Raw genomic sequence first — 22,608 nt, 5'->3', positions numbered from 1 at the left:
ATCAAAATAACCACGTAACACTCCAGAATATAAATGTAACTAGAAAGTTTTAGTAAATGCCTTAGATATTCATTCCAATGAAACCTATACACCCATTCGATAGTAAAATTTAATTTTATCTCATCATATTAAAAGCATATATTAACACTTAATACATTAATCAACACTGCAATTAAGTTTTCAAAAAAAAAAAAATAACACTTGATTGAGAGCCTACTTATATCTATATTAAGCCTCATCTTAAGAAGCAAATCATACAAACTCACAACTATGAGTTTTCATATTTTTAAAACTATGAAAATATTTATTGGATATATAACATTTATTTTGTTGATTAATTATAACTCTAGATATAGAGAACTAGTCAACTCTCATGATATCTCACCAACATGACCCTTCATATTTTTTCATAAAAGAAACCATATTGTAATTTTATTAGCTGTAACACTTAAGGCAACATAGCACTGCATATATATTCAAGCAATATTCAATAAAAAATCAATGCATAATTGTTGTCTTTTCCATGCCTTGAGTCTTGGTATACTATTTTCTCTTTAACACATCAAAAGTTTAACAAATCTCTAATTCAAAGAAAGGTGCAACTATATAACTAGTATAGAAATTAGTCTTGAAAGAATAATAAAAAACAAATGATTTGCTTCATTGCAACTTTACTTGGTAGTAAGGTAAGAAAAAAACAGAACATTATTTGCAGGATGGCACAGAGTGTTTGAATATATATTAACACTAATTATAAAGACTGGTTTATTGATCAATCACGACTTGAAATGTAAACACTAAACAAAGTATACACTAAGCCAATACCGTTTTAGACACAAGGCTGAAATCGTTTGAACCTGACTGACACTGGTAAATTATCCACAAGAAAGTAATAGCAATTATTGATGCTCTCCCCAATAAAGTAAAACCATGCTTGTCGCCATTGCGGGTTTATGTAGAGAACTGCACCTATTGCCAACAGGACCATGATGTATGCCACTGAAAATGTCACATAGAAAGCCTCCATATCAATAACGCCATTTTCTTCTTTTTTATGATTCTGAGACCTTGGCAGTGGTGATGGCGGTATTCCTCCAGTACAATTTTTGGCGAGTGGTGGTCCACAAAGCAACGGATTTCCCTCATAACAAGACTCGTTGAATGTTGAGAATTGTGCAACCATCTCTGGCGTTTTGCCAGATAAGTTATTATGGGCTACACTGAAAGCAGATAGGGAGTATAAGTCGATAAGCTGGGGAGGAATTTCCCCATTCAAGTTATTGTAGGAAAGATCCAGAGTTTCAATTTCCTTCAGGTTTGAAAATGTAGGTGGTATGGGACCTGTTAAACTGTTATGGGATAGATTCAACAACTTAATGTTGCTGAGGTTTCCAAGCTCAAAAGGAATCTCTCCTGTCAAATTGTTGCAGGAGAAATCGATACCAGAGATCAAATTGAGGATGATTCCATTGTATAGATACGATATACTCTTTGTTGTAATCTCAACAGATCTATTAACAGAACGATCTTCCAAGGGCATAGGACTTTGTGGTGGCGGCGAAGGTTGAGCTGCTACTAGAGCTGGCGGCATAGTAGAAGAACCTGGAGCTGGCGGCGTAGTAGAACCTGGAGCACTTTCCCATTTCCAATACCACTCGCTTCTAGGATGTAGGCATGGAAGAATACGACCACTCAAATTATTATGAGAAAGATCAATCAAGCTTAATTTCTTTAGTTTGCACAGCTGTCTTGGGATTTCAGCTTCTAAATTATTATAACCTAAAAGAAGAAAGCTAAACTCTAACAAAGAACCAATTGACTTGGGAATGCCACCTCTAAAATAATTATGGCTAAGATCTAATCTCTTCAGCGATAGACAGCCATCGAGTGTACCAATCAGTGATCCTTCTAGTTTATTTTTTGATAAATAAACTTCTGTCATCATCCCTGAAGAACAAAAGCTGGATGGTAGACTTCCTAAAATATTGTTCTCTAAAAGGTCTAAATATTGAAGAGAAGACATATTTCTTATCCATCTCGGTATCTTACCAGATAAATTGTTGAGACTGACATCCAATGCTTCCAATGCAGAACAATTAGACAAGCTATTCAGAAGAATTCCAGTTAATTGATTCCCTCTTAATATCAGATCGGTCAAGTATTTTAAGTTGACATTTTTCCAGAACAACTGGCCTTTCAAATGATTATTTGAAAGCATGAGAACACCTAATGATAAACAGCCTTCCACCAATTGCTCAGGTATGTTGCTCGACAAGCCATTGTTGGACAAATCTAAGACTTCCAAGAGGCTCATATTGCTGATCGAAGAGGGAATGCTACCATTGAAATCATTTCTGGATAGGTTCAAAAACACTAACCTTGGGAAACATGCTCCAATTTCGGTGGGAATTTGATTGTGAATGCGATTTCTCGAGATATCCAAATATGACAAACTCATAAAGGAATGATTTGCTAATTGGAAACATCCTGAAAAGGAATTTTTTACCAAATAAAGCACTTCAAGTTTTGTGTTGTTTTGTAACAACCAGCTCGGAAATTCTCCTGTCATTTTGATGTGTGAGAGATAAACAAATTGAAGGTCATGTTGATAGAACAGGAATTTCGAAAATGTCCCGCCGGATCCATTACATGCCAAAGAAAGGCTCTGTAACTGGAACCTTGGAATCAAATTGTGTACCAGCTCTGTTGACTCGTATATCTCATTACGGTCACCAAACAAATACTTAAGTTTTGAAAGGTTAAAAAATGGGCCAAGTGAGATTGGGATTTTGAAGTGATTGTCTGAGAGTCTTAGAATTTGAATGGACGCGAGACTTCCAATGGAACTCAAGGATGTGTTCCCTGTGAAGTTGTTGAAAGAGATATTTAAAGCTTGAAGGTTTGTCAAATTCGAGAGGCACGAAGGCAAAGAACCACTGAGATCGTTGTGGCTGATATCTAGCTCTTGGAGATGTTTTAACTCACAAAGGCCTGCAAATTATTAATGCTAAAAGAAATTCAGCATACAATAATGTATTGGAAACTGTAGGATCCTACAGATGGAGAAAAAAAAATCAATTTTACCGTGGGGAGCAAATATGGGGCCACTGAGTCCGCTGTAGGGCAAAACCAAGCTCTTGAGAGAGGTAAACTTTCCAACTGTTTGTAAGAAGTTATAGTTGACAAGGGATGACTCGGTCAAATCCAGTCGTTCTAGAAACTTAAGGTTCGGCAATTCCCCTGTGATAATTAAACCAAAAACCATAGTGGTATTGAAGATGGAAATGTATAACGAAATGTATCTATAATAATAGGAAAAGTAACACACACTCATATAAATTACTATTTCAAACGCATTTACCTTGACCAAATCCGTAAGGATTATAGTTGTCTTGAAGAGAAAGGGCTTTAAGATTTGGGAATGCGCTCAGTGATTGCAGTATAGAAACACTGGCTTCACTGGTGACATAATCTAGATAGAGAACGCTTAAGTTGCTAAAACCTGTATTTTCTGCAAGCAATTGAGAAGCAGTAGGGCTCGAGAAATTATCAACGAAGGCATCAGTTGCATGATAAAAGAGGGGAAAGTAAGGCACATACCTCTAGATTTAGAGAAATTATGGATTGTATTTCCGCTTAGGCTGAGAACCTCCAACTCGCTCAGAGAATCAATTTCTAAGTAGCAATTGAAATTAAGCAAAACAAGTTAGTTACAATAAACCTTAAAAGGGCTGTTGTTTTAGAATGGAAGCTTATGGGGAATATCAATTCATAACTTCTATCTTATTTATATAATATTAGGATTAATGAAGACTCTCCTTTTATGCGAGGATAAGGGAACTGTTCATATGGCTTTGCATTGTGGCAGTAATATAATGTGGTTGTTTGATTATTCACATGTAATCAATTTCTTAATGATTTGATTATATTTGAAATGGTTTTTAAGAAATTTTTAATTGGTGCTTTGTATCAATTTTAAATTTTTTCTTATTAATTTGAAATTGGTTTTAAGAGATTTTTCCCTAAAACTAAAATAAAATAAAAAAAGTAATAAATTATATATATAATTTTTTAATGCATTTAGAATGAAATTCTTATTGCTCTAAAGAGATACTATTGTATCAATAGATTTTGTAATCTTATTAAGAAAGAAAAGGCATAATTAACAAAATAATAAAGTTTCAAATAATACATAATCCAAATCCTATATTATCATAAACTTTCGGACAAGTTGGAGGACTTATTAGTGTAACAGATGGTTTTCTTCATTATTATTATTTTTACATTTTATCTAAAAATATCTAATATAAATTTTAAACAATTCAATTGGTTTATGTGATAACATAAACTAAATTTAAACTATTTATTTAAAACATCTTCTCATATTTTTCTTTTTATTCAACATTGGCATGAATATTTTAATTTTCCTACTTTTTATCTATATATGGGGCAAAAGAAACCCAGTTTACTTGTTAAATCTTTTATTTTATTGGTTTAATGGTAAGAGATATCCTCAAAACTAGTTTGAACGTGGATTAAAATTAAGTTCTCTGCATATAATTCTAAATGCACGTCCCCACACCCTCACATGCCTTGTGCATTCATATAAATTTAATACAAAATATGGGTTTATGTTTAAATATATTGACTATTAAACAATTCACGTCTTTCCCATTGAATACACTTAGAATTGCATTCCCTTATATATATATATAAACAAAAAAGAGTAAAAAAGAGAAATAAAAGGGTTATCAAACGACCTTTAATTAATTGATACCTGTTAAGGTTACAAAATCTTGGATCTTATTTTCAACCAGCCATAGCTCCTCCAAGTTGCTCAATGAATCAAATTCCGAGTTAAGAAAATAATACAAAAGAGAAGAGTTAATATAAAACTCTTAGGCTGTTGTTCACAAATTGAAACTAAGGATCAATTCATAACTTCATATCAAAGAGTTAATACAACATGTGTGTGTCTAACATTTTGAGTTTTTTTTAATTGGTTGTTATGATGTGTTTGTGTGTTCGAAGTACCTTTCGTGTTTATTGATCCTTGCAACTGGTTGAAACTAAGATATAAATGCTTGAGAGATGAAAGCTCTTTAAGGGATGATAGGATGCTATTGTTCAAGTTATTGAAGCTTAAATCAAGAGTCTCCGATTTAGCAAGTCTTGATAGCCTTTCGAAACCTGCGTGCATGCAAGATTTCTAGTTACTTGTTGGGGTATAAAGCCAAATAAATTATTTGATTAATTAAAAGAATAAATCGATTTCAGTTTATATATATGTTTATTTTCGTGCTAAAATTACGAAAGATGAAGTCTTTAATGAAGAGGCAAACCTTCATTCGCAACACAGCCAGCTATTCTATTTCCATCCAAGACAAGAACTTTGAGTTCTTGGAAGGGAAGAAATATAGATGCATTTAGGTACAAATCTCCCATAGATGAGTACCCGTCTCTTGCGAAGAAAAGATGGATTTCGACGACTCGTCTTGTAGTGGAATTGCTGCAGGTAACTCCATACCAGCTGCAAAAGAGGGTATCTTTTCCCCAAGAGGATTGCGGGTATGAACTACTGTCATCTAGGCCAAAAGAAGTTTTGATCTGCAAAAGAGCAATTCGTTCTTCCTCTAAACACCCTTGCGATAGAATCATAGCATTAATCATCATCATCACCACCACTGGCAGAGACAACCTGTTTAATCCCATTTGTACCCCTCTCTCTCTGCTTGAAATTAATGTATCAAATACTTGTTAGGAGCCAAAGGCTCTTTATAGGGGAGAGCACCATGCATTGCCGTCCACGTATTCATTGAACGGCGGGCCCATCTTTGATCAAGTGGATCTTTTATGGAAGGTGACGTAAGGTTCCTCAGTCCATCAATTTCCATGAAGTTTCAATTTTTGTTTTTTGTTTTAGAACAACGTAAAATCATTACTCTTAAATAAAACTCATTTAACCACTGTGAAGACAAGAAAGAAAGTATTTTGATCTTTTCCACAAGAATCTACACAGGCAGTCATCAAACTAACGATGGCCATTATATAGAATTTTTCTTTTCTTTTTTGTTTCATTGCTGGTCCGGCAAATCTTCAGTTGTAAAGTTGCATGCAGTTAAAAACTCAGGTGTAGTTGTGATTCGATTAATCTGGTAAAATCTAGTTTAAATTTGGTAAAAATTTCTTTGAATTTTTTTATTTTTAATTAAAATAATGTGTTTTTGATGTTTTTTTTAAAAAACATATTTGAATTAATTCTCCTGACTTGCCCTGAATCTAAAACCTTGCTCCATAATAACTCTCATAATGTATTTAATAACTCTGATCCTATTAAAAAACTTAAAATATTAAATGAGATTATATGAATAGTTTTATATTTCATCTATAACATTATATATTATTTAAGAAATTGTTTGAGGTTTAACTATCATTTTGTTATTTTAAAAAAATATTTTTTATTCTAAATTAATTTTATATTTTTGAATAGTTTTGATGTACTAATGTTAAAAAAATAAAAAATATATTTTAAAATATTTCTAAACAAAAAATATTTTAAAATACAAACTCTACCACACTATTAAATTATTTTCTATTTTGTTATCACGTTTTAAGGTTTTTAGGTCTGATGTTGCAGCCAAACTCACTTAAACTTGGATCATACAAGTTTAATATTATTAATATTATAAATATTACTCTTGGGTTAAGCGTTACAGTTAGATCTAAGATTCTTAGGTATAATTTAAAAAAAAAATCTAAAGCTCTTAAATTTTAATTTTTTAAAATTTTTTTATATAGAACATTAACCCGCATGACACGAACTAGTTATATAATTAATCTTCGTTGCATAGAAGAGGAGATTAAGACATTGACTTGGAGTCAACTGACAAAAATGAAACCAAGGTTTGATCTGGTTTCTTTTTTGAACGACTGTGAATTTTTTAATCATTTGAAGAGTGTGTAGTGCGGTAGTGTAAATAAAAAATATTTTAAAAAGAGAACCCTACATAAATTAATAGTTAAATGTTATAACTATTTGTAAATATTTTAGACGGCTTTGTGTTGGATTGTTACTTTCATGAAGTTTCGTGGAGTAATTTTCCGGTAGATACTGATTGATTGCATTATTTTTTTTTGTTGTGGGAAATATATTCAGCGTAAAGACCACTTTATTGCTTTATTTTTAAACGCTTTAATTTAGGGGGGGAAACAACTGAAAGCCATAAGAATACACTAATAGCGTCCACTTGCATCATTTTGCATTTATCTCGAATTGATTAATATTTATTTATTTATCATCTTTTAGTTTGTATTAATCTCTCGATTGACTATGTCTGATTTGAAAATTAATCTTAATCTCTCAAAAGTGTTATTCCTTATTATTCTTTCAAAGTTCCATGGAAACATCAAATAATTCTTCATCTAATTAATTTAAAAATAAAAATATTTAATTTTTAAAAAAACTATTTTAAAACACAAGAATAAATGGATACTAATTATAAAAATAAATAAAAACTAGTTATCTAGTTATTATAACTAGAAATTTTAATTAGTATTCGGAATTTTATATAAAAAGTTGATTATATAATAGAAAAAATAATATTTATTCCATGCTTCCTATCAAATATAAGTAGTTTAAAGTTTGAATTCTCAATCATCCTAAGCTTTAATTTTTTTCCTAAACTATTATATTCATGATAAAATGGTCATTAATAGTAAGATAATGATTTAAAATAAAGCCTGGCGTGTGAGACCTGGTCCTCACTATAGAAATATAGGCATTAGATCTAAAAAGTTGGTTATGGAAAATTAGGAATTGGCTCGTTTCTTGGTCATGTTCTAAAATAGATTCAATGGATTATATAATTCATGATAAAGGGGTCATCAATAGTAGAATAATGAGTGTAAGTGGGAGACCTAGTCCTCACTTTAGAAATATTGACTTTACATGAATCCACAAGGCTTTTTCCAAGAAATTGTGGAGGTTTCTCACCTGCAAATATCACGAAAGAGAAGAAGAATTGTTTGAAGTGAATTTTTTTTATCATTTGAAGAGTGTGTAGTGCGGTAGTGAACATATAGATGGAGGGTGGCATTTATAAATCTACCGATCATGTTGCTTCCACTTTTCCCTTCGCCTTTGTTTATTTCGTGGTATATTTTAATGAAAAAAACCGGGTTTTATTTATGATTGATTTTCTATTATTTTTAAAAATACTTTTAAATTGTAAAAATAAATAGGCATCAAATAAAAAAAAAATAGATAAAAACTAGTCATCTAGTTGAGGTAAATAGAAATCCTAATTAATATTCAGAGTTTTGTATAAAGAGTTGATTATATAATAGAAAAAAACAAAATTCATTCTATTTTTTCCCCTAAACTATTATATTCATGATAAAAGGATCATCAAATTTAATGCAATAATTTAGGATTGAAAGAAAATAGGAAAAACACCAAAAACAGCGGCAGTGCATGGTGTGCTTTTCTCTCATATTTACTTTTCTTTTCTTTTATGTTTTTTTAAGTCTTTTTGTACCTTTTTTTTTTAGATTTTGCTTTTCTCTCTGGATTTTTATTTCTTCTATGGAAGCTTTTTTCTTGCTTTTGTCTTTGTTTTTCTATTTCTTTAATCTCGCGTATATTTTTCTCTCTAGCTAGGATCTCTAATTGATTCTCACATAATTTTTTATTTTGATCTCTGGTACTTCTTATAACTTGTTCTCACTGGAATTAATTTTTTTCATGATATCAAAAAATATGTTCACAATACATATCCGCAGCATAGAGTAATTGGCTAATAACTTCAAATATTTGATCCTATTCTAAAGATATAATTCTATATAAAATTTTTGTAAATGACAAAAACATTTTCAAAAATAATTTTAAGATGTAAGAAAAAATTCACTTTTATATAATTTCCAGTTACACTATATCACATCTTTACTATATTTAAAAATTAACATTTAAGCACCCTTTTGTTATTTGACTTTAAAGCTGAAAGAAAACAAGTTATAAGTGGGAAAAAAAAAATTACATGCATTAATCGTCTCGTGTGGTTAGTTTTTGAAATAGATCGAAATGTTCCAATTAGTGTGATGAACATTCACATCTTACAACTTTAACAATTGAATTTGAATGCTAATTTGTTGATTGAGTTCCTTAGCTACAAGAAAGATGGATTTCCATTAGTTTAATTCTTGAATTATATGTAAAGTGAATTTAATTAGCAATGTGAAGTACTGTCCCCGAACATGATTATGGTAAATGGAAAACCAGATTTCCTAACAAAAATCATTACGCTGGACCAATCAAGGATAGCAATTGGGATGATTTAAGCACCAACATTTTGGATAATCTTGAGAAAAGACAAGAGCAAGATCTACTGCATGCTTGATTTGTTCATAAGAAATTAAGGAAATACGAACTCTGGCTGTTGAGCTTTTGTCATGGATACTCTACGGGAAAATAAAAATCAAATCTAAAATTTCAATTCCTTAGATTTGATCATGATTACTAAAAATATTGGAAATCTGAAATTATCAAGCGTACATCTAACCATTTGAATCATGACCCGGACCTTGGCAGAGATTCCGGATGCATCAGTCCCACTATGAACTTTGATGTTTCTTTGTTTCTAGCTCCATAGACAATTGAGCACCATGCAAGTCCCTTGAAGCACATAACGAAAATATTTCTTGCGGATATTTAGACAGTCCATGATGAGTGTTTCAGATGAACTTTCTCTGAAGAATCAAGAATACGTTTCATTCATAAGAATGATGAATAATCAACCAAGACGAGTTCTACTGAATGTTTGATCCTACAACAACGAAGTTGTTGAAGAGGGATTTTAGACCCCTACGTACATGCAACTGTATAATTTGTCAAGACTCTCGAACATCAAAAATTCTACCAGCTGGTTTACCAGGAAAGATGAATCCACAAGGCTTTTTCCAAGAAACTGCGGATGTTTCTCACCTGCAAATATTATGAAAGAGAACAAGAATGAGGCATAAAATAAATGTTTTGAAGTGAATTTTTTTTTTTCATTTGAAAAGTGTGTAGTGCGCAGTGAACATATAGATTGAGGATGGCATTTACAGATCAAGCTAAACAACTGTTTCGTTGAGCTAATTATCAGTCCAAGGCCATGTAAGGAAATTATGAGGACATTCTGAGAAAGGTTAGGATATCAGAGTCTAGACCAGAGCTTTCTTTTCTTCTGATCTTTCCTTTATAATAGTGCGCATGTTTCCACCTCTGTCTGTTTCGTAAGTGGTGATATCAGAGATGAACTGTCCGTTATGACCTTGAGTAGGAGAGGAAATGTCCAGGAGTATTTCACCTCTAAAACTTAAATGAGACAACTTGGTGTGACTTGAAGGAGCAAATGCATGTTGGATTGGAGTCTGAGCTTGTTTCCGATCGATCAGAGTTGGATGTAGTGGAGAATGCCATGCTTTTTCTGGATTATCCATGATACCTTCACTTCAATCTGCAGACGAAACCTGACAATCTTTAATACCTATCTCAGTAGTGAATACTTCTAGTGCAACCCCATGAAGACAAAAAAACAAAAAAAAATAACAATCTGCTACCGGGCAACTAGATGTTGGTTAGTCACTGACCTGTCATAACTAGATGTTGGTTAGTCACTGACCTGCGATGAAGCTCTCTGGAAATCTTTTTTCGTTAGCACTTTTCCATAGCTAAAAATGGCGAGAGATAAATACTGCAACTGTCTACGTAGCTCTGCGAAGTTTTTGAACTCCTCGAAGGTAATTCGTATGTCTCTTATCTGTGGTTCATTGCTTACTTCATCTACCCGATCGAGTAGCTTGCTAATGTGTCTAATGTCAGCTGATGCAACCAAGGACAAGGCAAAATCTTTAGCTGATATAATTCCAGCCGTAAAATCTGTAAAATTCAACAGATTCAGTTCTTGTGAATTGTATACGAGTACAATGAGACAATGATCATGAACAGAATCAAGAATTGATGATTCATCAGAGCACAATAAGACTGCGAAAGGAAACTTATCCGCTATCGAATCAATATTATGACATTCCTGACATTTCCCAACAAAAATCCTGTTAATTTGAAATCCTTCGTGGGAGATTACAACAGAAACTGTAATAAAAAGTTGGAAATATAAACACAGATTACAACAGAAACTGCAATAACAAGTTAGAAATATAAACACATACTTCATCATCCAAGTCCCTCAAAAATTGGACAAATCTTTCATGTTGTAGACAGGTCCTGCCATCTTTGCCAAAGAAGTATTCTAAGAGGCCACCATTCTACACAGGCTCCGCTACTTTCAACCCAAATCTCCTTCCATCTCTGTGGCCTGCCCCTTGCCTGTTTTGAGCTCTCATTAAACCCATCACTTTCTTAAATTCTTCTGTCAATTTGTCTGTTATAGACACGCGAACATTTAAATAAGCACAAATAAAAATAAGAGAATCAAGAAGCAAATTGGACTATAAGTATCAATGAACTTCAAAATTATCAAACAACCAATTCAATCCAATAGCTTAAACTTTTACGTAAAGTCTCAGGATATGGTTTATATTATTTTCTAACATACCTCCTCAAGTGAAAGCTTTTTAGGCTTGAAACTTGCGCAGGCTTACATTACCTTGTGCTTAATTTTTTGTCAAATAAATAGAAATGGTAAGATTCAAACTCGTGATCACTTGGTCATTAAAACTCTGATACCATGTCAAATAACCAATTCAACCCAATAATTTAAACTTTTAGATAAGGTTTCATGATATAAATTTATATTATTGTCTAATAAAAATTGTTTTGATATTCTGCAGAAGCTGAACTATGAAAAATGTGGACTGTGTATCCAGAAGAAAGCAAGTAAATGAAAAATTTTTCTTCAAGAGAAAGGCAGTTCATATTTCTACTGAACTAGATGTCTTTACTGTGAGTAGCTTCTTGGTCTGGTCATCTGCAACTGCAAATAGATCTTGAAACTACAAGCAACTCACTCATTATTGTAGAGGTCAAAACATCTTAAATGCAACAGAAAAACTTGATTCAGGAACGCTGAGCAGGGTGACAAAGAAGATGTACCTAAACGTTGAACATGGAAAGGACCAAGTAAGAACACAAGTTTCTGTAACAGAATATGTGATGCAACATGATTGATGTTGAAGAGATTCATAAGGCCATCTCTAATGCGATTACTATTACTCTGAAAAAGAAATAAGCCCATCACTGTTAGTATCAAAAAAGCATGGAAAATCTTGAAGGTGCACAATGCAATTCTCCAGGGACTGTTTCCCCTCTCAGAAATCCCTCTCTATGCGATTCGACTCTGATGGAGGAAATACAGGAACAACTGCTCGCATCAAGTCTGCTGGTGTTCACCATCAGGCGTTTTAAAAGATGCGAAGTACTCAAAAACCTGAAAGGAAAATAAATGAAACATTACACAAAAAAAAAGATGCATAACATATAACTAGTACTCATAGGTGTGATAATGGATTCCAAACCCAGGAAGATAAAAAATAAAAGAATATCGGGGAAACAAAATGAAAAGTGGACTTAGTGTACCGGAAGATCAATCCTATTAAAACTAGAAGGAGTTGGAAGTTAGTGGGTAGTTGACAGCTGACTTTCATGCCACTTCTGAGTTTTCGGGTGCTCTTGTTGAAGGACAGCAAGGTTGTCTTGATGCACATTTTTAATACAAACCCCTAACAATATTTGAATCTTTGGTTCCATTTGTGGATGAATTAGCCTTTCGTAAGTCATTTAAAGGTTTCAAGCTTCCCCGATCAGACAATCTGGTAAAACATAAATGTCTTAAAAATGGTTTTGAAGTAGTCCATTGCTCTGCATTGGAAAGCCTAGTTAGCTTCCACTGCCGGAGAGGCAGGATTGAGATCTAATGTCCAAGACATGCTTGAATTGACCTTGCCAATACCAGGCTTAGCCGTAGGGTTGCCAATTAATAAAAGTGCATACTTGGAATCATAGTGAATAGGTAAATCAGAAAAGAAGAAAGCTTTGTTTCAACAGACAGAAAACCAAATAACAACTCAAGTTCATTATTTGATTTCTCATTGCTTAAAGTTAGACATGTTGCTGCAATGAATTGAGTCTTCAATAATGTGTGTGATTGAATGCTTGCATAAATACAAAGAAAATATTTCCATTCCTGAAAGATTTGCGTACCTTCTCTGGAGGGCTTTGCAACCTGATGCGCTTTTCATAATTAAAGAGAACTCTTCTCCTGTATGAATCTGGAACAATCGACAAAAATGATACAAAGGAGTACCCAATACCAGGTATTGAAAAAGTCTGTATGATCTGTTCATATGCTGGCAAAAAAAATATTGTAGAAAAAGAATCTGGTATATAATGCATGACTCAATTCAGAAACCGAAATTGTATGTGAAGAAAAAAATTACAGAGGTACCTCCAAGGAGGAACCTTTTCTTTTTCTTGTGTGGAAGAAGATCATCACTTGACACCCATGCTGCATCGTCTGCACTGTCGGCGAAGGAAACAAACGAACACTTATCAACCAAGGAAGGATACCGGTAGCTAAAGCTCAAGCTGGAGCCAACAATCACAACTCCTGAAGCGACTGATCATAATAAAAATTTCAGCAATGCATCTCCACTCTTACGGTCACCGTTATTGGACCCACCAAAGGATGATCTTGACAAAGAAGCTGCCACTGGTAATGGATTAGACCCTTCTGATTGTTTGAGCAATGCTCTTGTACTGGTCCGTTGATTGGCAAGCACTCGACGGGCCAACTCTAAGGATTTCCTCAGGAATTCCCAAGAAAACATAGTAGTAAAAAATTTATTTCTCTGTTCTTACAACAGATAAAGCTGAAAAGGGTTTCTGAATTAAGAAATAGATAAATGTAAGAGAAAGATGGAAATGGAATTTTAGCGGCATCAAGAATGTTATTGTTGACCGAGAAAGATGGAGGTAGTTTCTTATGATCAGACAGCTAAGCCCGCCCTTTAGTTTTTCCTTGGTAGCTGCTAACTCGTGTCAAGTGTACAGTGAACGACGAAATAATTAATAATCAGTACAAAACCTGAACTGGAAAGTTTCTACTCAATAAAAATCATGAATTGTCTTGTGAGATTTTTGACAAAACCTGAACCAACTACAATAAGAATCAAAAGACAAACAAGAACCCTAACCACACTTTATTTTCGGAATAAAGTTCCTCTGCCAATATCTACATCACATATATAAATATGACCCATGCTTTGAGTTTTTTTCTCCAGGGATGGAAACCAATTTGGTTAATATTTCATATATTTACAAGAATATTACCGATGAGTTTCTAGCATGGGATTTGAATTCAAAACCTATTTTGCAAGAATATTATTTAGCTACAAATCGACTGGCAAAAAAAATATTAATTTTATCTGAGGTTTATTAACTATAGAATTTTGTAAGTTATATCATAAACCCGCGTCTTTCATAATAGTATATAAAAATTGAATTTTTCCTATAACCAACTTTTCCCCCCTAAAAATCAACTGGTAAAAAAAGGAATTGTTGATTGCTATGAACAATTGAGGCCCCCCATCGTCCATTAATTTTTTTTTTTAACTCAAAATTTAATTTTGAAGACATTAATTATGACACTTGTCACAAAATCTATATAATACCCTAAACCTTAAAAAACTATCACTTGCCAAACCCTAACTTTAACCCTTAAAATACTCAACCCCTAAAAAAAACTCTTAATCCCTAAACCTTAACCCTTGAAATACCTTGAATTCTATCCTACCACTAAAAAAACCCCTAAAAAAACTCTTAATCCCTGAACCTTAACCCTTAAAATACCTTGAATTCTATCCTACCACTAAAAAATCCTAAAACCACCACGATACCCTAAATCTTAAAACCCTAAACCCTAAAACATTCTAGAACCTATATCCTAAAAAAATTCTAAACTATAAATTCTAAAAACTTTTACCCTACTAACCCTTAAAACACCCTAAAACTTAAAGTATAACCCTTAAAATACCCTAAACTATAAACGACTAAAACCCTTAAACCTACAATACCCTAAACCCTAAAAACATAACCCCTAAAAAAAATTCTAAACCCTAAATATACTAAGCTCTAAACTCTAGCATCTGAACCTTAAACCCCTAGAAACAGTTAAACTTTTTACCCCTTAAAAAACCTTAAACCTTAAAAACTACCTTTAAAATACATTAAACCCTAAACTCTAACCTGATCATTGCACAAAATATAATTTAGTTTTAGTTTAGTATTTTGTGGTGCCAAGAGTTTTTAAAGTATTTTTTATTGAAAATATATTAAAATAATATTTTTAGTTATTTTTTATATTAGCACTTCAAAATCATTGAAAAATAAAAAAAAAACAAATTAATATTTTTTTAAAAAAAAAACTTTTGAAAAACATTAAAAACAGAAATTACCAAACTTTCAAATATTATCTTAATATACAGATATTCATCATTCAAATCAAAATAACCACGTAACACTCCAGAATATAAATGTAACTAGAAAGTTTTAGTAAATGCCTTAGATATTCATTCCAATGAAACCTATACACCCATTCGATAGTAAAGTTTAATTTTATCTCATCATATTAAAAAGCATATATTAACACTTAATACATTAATCAACACTGCAATTAAGTTTTCAAAAAAAAAAACACTTGATAGAGAGCCTACTTATATCAATATTAAGCCTCATCTTAAGAAGCAAATCACACAAACTCGTAACTATGACTTTTCATATTTTTAAAACTATGAAAATATTTATTGGATGTATAACATTTATTTTGTTGATTAATTATAACTCTAGATATAGAGAACTAGTCAACTCTCATGATATCTCACCAGTATGACCCTTCATATTTTTTCATAAAAGAAACCATATTGTAATTTTATTAGCTGTAACACTAAAGTCAACATAGCACTACATATATATTCAAGCAAATACTCAATAAAAGTTCAATGCATAATTGTTGTCTTTTCCATGCCCTAAGTCTTGGTATACTATTTTCTCTTTAACGCATCAAAAGTTTAACAAATCTCTAATTCAAAGAAAGGTGCAACTATATACCTAGTAGAGAAATTAGTCTTGAAAGAATAATAAAAAACAAATAATTTGCTTCATTGCAACTTTACTTGATAGTAAGGTAAGAAAAAAATAGAACATTATTTGCAGGATGGCACAGAGTGTTTGAATATATATTAACACCAATTATAAAGACTGGTTTATTGATCAATCACGACTTGAAATGTAAACACTAAACAAAATATACACTAAGCCAATACCGTTTTAGACACAAGGCTGAAATCGTCTGAACCTGGCTGGCACTGATAAATTGTCCACAAGAAAGTAATAGCAATTATTGATGCTCTCCCCAATAAAGTAAAACCATGCTTGTCGCCATTGCGGGTTTATGTAGAGAACTGCACCTATTGCCAACAGGACCATGATGTATGCCACTGAAAATGTCACATAGAAAAGCCTCCATATCAATAACGCCATTTTCTTCTTTTTTATGAGTCTGAGACCTTTGGCAGTGGTGATGGCGGTATTCCTCCAGTACAATTTTTGGCGAGTGGTGGTCCACAAAGCAACGGATTTCCCTCATAGCAAGACTCGTTGAATGTTGAGAATTGTGCAACCATCTCTGGCACTTTGCCAGATAAGTTATTGTGGGCTACACTGAAAGCAGATAGGGAGTATAAGTCGATAAGCTGGGGAGGAATTTTCCCACTCAAGTTGTTGTAGGAAAGATCCAGAGTTTCAATTTCCTTCAGGTTTGAAAATGTAGGTGGTATGGGGACCTGTTAAACTGTTATGGGATAGATTCAACAACTCAATGTTGCTGAGGTTTCCAAGCTCAAAAGGAATCTCTCCTGTCAAAATTGTTGCAGGAGAGATCGATACCAGAGATCAAATTGAGGATGATTCCTTGAATAAATACGATATACTCTTTGTTGTAATCTCAACAAATTTATTAACAGAAGGATCTTCCAAGGGCATAGGACCAAATGCTGAAGGCATAGTAGAAGGACCTGGAGCATTGTCATGTTCCCTATACCTCTCGCTTTTAGGATGTAGGCATGGAAGAATATGACCACACAGATTATTATGAGAAAGATCAATCAATCTTAATTTCTTTAGTTCGCACAGCTTTCTTGGGATTTCAGCTTCTAGATTATTATAACCTAAAAGAAGAAAGTTCAACTCTAACAAAAAACCAATTGACTCGGGAATGCCACCTTTAAAAGAATTATGGCTAAGATCTAATCTCTCCAGCGACAAACAACCATCAAGCGCACCAATTAGTGATCCTTCTAGTTTATTTTTAGATAAATAAACTTCTGTCATCGTCCTTGAAGAACAAAAGCTGGATGGTAGACTTCCAGAAAAATTGTTCTCTGAAAGGTCTAAATATTCAAGAGATGAACAATATACCCTATCCATCTCGGTATCTTACCAGATAAATTGTTGAAACTAACATCCAATGCTTGCAATGCAGAACAATTAGATAAGCTATTCGGAAGAATCCCGGTTAACTGATTCCCTCTTAATATCAGCTCGGTCAAGTATGTTAAGTTGAAATTTTTCCAGAAAAGCTGGCCTTTCAAATAATTATTTGAAAGCATGAGAACACCTAATGATAAACAGTTTTCCACCAACTGCTCGGGTATGTTGCCTGACAAGCCATTGTTGGACAAATCTAAGACTTCCAAGAGGCTCATATTGCTGATCGAAGAGGGAATGCTACCATCAAAATCATTTTCTGGACAGGTTCAAAAACACTAACCTCGGGAAACATGCCTCCAATTTCGGTGGGAATTTGATTATGGATGTGATTTCTCGAGATATCCAAACGTGACAGCCTCACAAGGGAAATGATTTGCTAATTGGAAAGATCCTGAAAGAGAATTGTTGACCAAATAAAGCTCTTCAAGTTTTGTGTTGTTTTGTAACAACCAGCTTGGAAATTCTCCTGTCATTTTGATGTGTGAGAGATCAACAAATTGGAAGGTCATGTTGATAGTACAGGGATTTCGGAAATGTCCCGCCGGATCCGGTACATTCCAAAGAAAGCCACTGTAACTGGAACCTTGGAATCAAATTGTGTACCAGCTCTGTTAACTCGTATATCTCATTATGGTTACCAGTCAAATGCTTGAGTTTTGAAAGGTTAAAAAAATGGGCCAAGTGAGAATTGGGATTTGAAAGTGATTGTGTGAAAGTCTTAGAGCTTGAATAGACGTGAGACTTCCAATGGGACTCAAGGATATATTCCCGTGAAGTGGTTAGAAGAGATATCTAAAGCTTGAAGGTTTGTCAAATTCGAGAAACACGAAGGCAAAGAACCAGTGAGATTATTATAGCTGATATCTAGTTCCTGGAGATGCTTTAACTCACAAAGGCCTGCAAATTATCCATGTTAAAAGAAATTTAGCATATAATAATGTAATGGAAACTATAGGATCGTACATAGGGCAAGCAATATAGGATTAATGAAGGCTCTTCTTATATGCGAGGACTAGGAAACAATTACTAAACTAGTTATATGGCTCTGCATTGAGGTAGTAAGATAATGTGGTTGTTTAATTATTCACATGTAATCAATTTCTTAATGATTTGATTATATTTGAAATTGGTTTTAAGAGATTTTTTATTGGTGCTTAGTATCAAATTTTAAATTTTTCTTATTAATTTGAAATTGGTTTTAAGAGATTTTTCCCTAAAACTAAAATAAAAAAAAAAGTAATAAAATTATATGTATAATTTTCTTGATGCATTTAGAATGAAATTCTTATTACTCTGAAGAGATGCTATTGTATCAATTGATTTTGTAATTTTATTAAGAAAGAAAAACATAATTAACAAAATGATAAAGTTTCAAAAATTACATAATCTAATCCTATATTATCATAAACTTTTAAACAACTTGGAGGACTTATTAATAAAGATTGAACTAGTGTTAGAGATGATTTTCTTCATTTTATTATTTTTACATTTTATCTAAAATATCTAATATAAATTTTTAAATAATTCAATTGGTTTATGTGATAACATAAACTAATTCAAACTATTTATTTAAAACCTCTTCTCATATTTTTCTCTTTTTTCAACTTTTGGGCATGAATATTTTATTTTTTTCTACTTTTTGTATATACATAGGGCTAAAGAAACCTAGTTTACATGTTAAAATCTTTTATTTTGATTGGTTTAATGGTAAAGAGATATGCTCAAACTAGTTTGAACGTCGATTACAGTTAAATTCTCTGCAATATAATTTTATATGCATGTCCCCACACCCTCACATTGGCTTGTGCATTCATAAAAATTTTAATACAAAATATGGTTTTAGGTTTAAATATATTGACTATTAAACAATTCATGTCTTTCCATTGAATACACTTAGAATTTGCATCCCTTTCTCATATATATATAGCTATTTGTCTTATATTTCACTGCGAGTCGTATATTTTTTAAAAAGAAAACTGGATATGCAAGCTATTTTAATGTTTTTTTTACATCAAAAATTCAAAATGTAATCAAAACGCTTATTAAGTATCTAATTAAATAAATCGATAATCATCCATGTAATAAATGAAAAAAAATTGTTACCAATAAGCTACAAGAAAAACTTTGAAAAATTAAAAGTTAGATGTAGATCAAGATATTTAATCTCATAAAATAAAATATTTACCTGGTTGTATTTACTGAATTTATTTATTAAAATCAATTAAAAAATAATAGAAATAAAAACACATAAGAAACAAATTGATTAAAATAAAAATAAAAATATTTTTTAAATAATAATAGAACGATAAAATTGAAAAAAGAAAATAAGCAAGAAAAAAGAATATTGAACCGTATTAACTTTAAACTTGTGACCTGGTCATTAGTTTGGAAGCATTATAAATGAAAAAGTTCACGAAGCTCGATCCTTAGAGAAATCAGAGCTAAGGAAGAAATGAGAAAACAATCATTACAAAAAAGAATCAAAAATAAAAAAAAATTGTAATTAAAAGAATGAGGGTGAAAAATCAAAAATAAAAAATAGTTTAAAGGGGAACCAAAAATTTTCAATTGGAGTATTAAATTGAAAAGAAAATAACTTTCACAATGAAAATAATGAGGGTCAAATTGAAAAAAAAAATAACATAAACTTGATTGAAATTGAAAACTAATAAAATTTTAACAAGAAAACTAAGGAAAAATTGCTATAAATTTTTCTTATATACATGTTTAGTTCTTCAATAGCTTGACAAAAATGCTACGAGTCAAGATTAACTTAATTTATTCCTATCGTTTGAGTAAATTTGATTTTAAGAAAATAAGTTATTCATATTAATAAAGCAAAAAAATAGAGTAAAATTGATTATTTAATTGATAAAGAATTTGTTTTTAGAAAAGGCAAGCATGGTGATTCTAGAAAACAAAACATGTAAAGGGTGATTACGAAGATAATCATGTAATTCTTGCTTCTTTTATAATTATTAAATTAGGTGTTTTATATAAAAGCACAACAAACCAAATAAATTTTAGAAGTACTATTAAAATACATATCTTATTTTCTAATAATAAATATAATAAATATTTTAGAAAAATAGATGATAGTTGTGGAAGATGTGTTGCTAGAAAGTATTATTAAAAGGGACTTTAATTACTTTCATTTATAATATCTGTATTGATTAATTTATTCCAATTAACTGGTAGTTTTTTATATTGAGACTATATTCTAAACATTACAACAAAATAAAATAAAATCATCTATCACCTATAAAAAAAAAAACTAGTAAATTATATATAAAGGAATATAATGGAGATGTAACTTTTCGTGTCTATTGTCCGTTGTAGCTAAATTAAGACTTTTAAATTTGTTAAGGTGGGCCTGGGGGGTCCTTCATAACCTGCATAAGTATTTATAGCAAAGCGGTTAGTGATTAATTTTTTAAAAAAAATTAATTACATTTCAAATCCTAAATAATTCATTTGTCTTCAAAAAATTTAATTAAGAAAGAATCTTTGATTTGAAAACCAAAACTACATGATTATAATCATGTTTCAAAATTGTTTAATTATATGAAGTGTAGTTGTAAATTGAAAACAAAAATATCAATCTAAATAATTATTCATCACATGTATAACTTAGGGCTTGTTTGAGAGTGTTGTATAATAAAGATTGCGTTTCAAAAGTATTTTTATTTTGAAAACGTTATTAAAATATTTTTTTATTTGTTAAAAATTTTTTTAAAACAAAAAAATTCAAAAAACAACAAAATAGCAATTCAAACATACAACAAAATCAAACCGAAATCTAAAGTAGTAGTGTGATGTAGCTTGAATTTAAATAGAGGTACATAGAGGTTTGTATAATTAATATATTATTCACACTTTGGCATAGCTATATTTAATTAATGTAATAAAATAGAGAATGTGCTTTTTATGATGGATCACCTTACAGAGTATTATTTTATTAAATAGTTTTTTTATTTTTTGGTTTTTATTTTTTATTTTAATATTTGGTATGTAAAAATTGGAAATTCATGATATTTTTTTTTAATCTAGCAGAGAGAGATATGTTTTCTAGTCACATAGACAAAAAACAATAATATGATTGGTCTTTTTTATGTAGGAACATGACCTACCTATGCCCTTCCTCTCTCGTCTTATGTTTTTTTTGAAATTTAAAATATAATAAAAAATAAAATTTAAACCAAATAAGCACTAAAGAGACAAATATACTTAATCTGAAACTTGAAATATTAAACTTAAGATGGATATTGGGCATTAAGTTAAATCTAGGTACTGAAGTAAAAAAAAAACAGAATAAAAAAGAGAACTAAAAAGTTATCAAAACAGCCTTAATTAATTGATACTGTTAAGGTTACAAAACCTTGGATCTTATTTTCGCCCAGCCATAGCTCTCCAAGTTGCTCATGAATCAAATTCTAAGTTAAGGAATAATACAAAAGAGAAGAGTTTAATATAAAACTCTTAGGTCTGTTATTCTCGAATTGAACTTATAAGGATCAATTCATAACTTCATATCAAAGAGTTAATAGAAAATGTGTGTCTAACATTTCGACTCCTTTTCAATTGGTTGTGATGATGTGTTTGCGTGTCTCTAAGTACCTTTCATGTCTATTGATCCTTGCAACTGGTTGCGTTCAAATCTAGATGTTTGAGAGATGAAGCCCGTTGAGGGATGATAGGACGCTATTGTTGAAGGTGATTGGTCTCAAAATAAGAGACTCCAATTTGTTAAGCCTTGATGGTCTTCAGAGCCTGCATGATATTTATAGCAAGTGGTTAGTGATTAATTTCAAAATCAATTACATTTCTAATCCTAAATATGTCATTTTTGTCTTCAAAGAATAAAGTTAATTGAAAGACAAATCTTTGATTTGAAAACAACTACATGATTATCACTAACGTCAAAATCGTTAATTATTTGAAATATTAAGAAAATAATTATAGGTTTAATCCAATGGTTTTGGGTATCAACTAAATTTAACAATTATGATTCATCACCTAATTAGAGTTGTTTTTGAAAGTATAGTGAAATTATATTTTAAAGAGTA

At 31.4% G+C, this 22,608-nt stretch overlaps 1 protein-coding gene across 1 annotated transcript; it reads right to left on the bottom strand.

The window, feature by feature from the left end:
- Positions 1 to 680: 680 nt before the first annotated feature.
- Positions 681 to 5,712, bottom strand: LOC140954952 (cuscuta receptor 1-like). Its single transcript, XM_073406171.1, has 5 exons — positions 5,343 to 5,712; positions 3,601 to 3,675; positions 3,362 to 3,511; positions 3,085 to 3,240; positions 681 to 2,991 (listed from the first exon to the last, which is right to left on the bottom strand). Exons 1-5 carry the CDS (start codon positions 5,710 to 5,712, stop codon positions 830 to 832), a joined length of 2,913 nt encoding a protein of 970 aa, XP_073262272.1. The 3' UTR covers positions 681 to 829.
- Between the last annotated feature and the right edge of the window lie 16,896 nt (positions 5,713 to 22,608).

Source organism: Populus alba, chromosome 18 (genome assembly GCF_005239225.2).
Source record: "Populus alba chromosome 18, ASM523922v2, whole genome shotgun sequence".
Lineage (NCBI taxonomy): Eukaryota > Viridiplantae > Streptophyta > Magnoliopsida > Malpighiales > Salicaceae > Populus > Populus alba.
The sequence above is the reverse complement of the archived record's forward strand: the minus strand, read 5'-3'. Positions and strand labels throughout refer to the sequence as shown.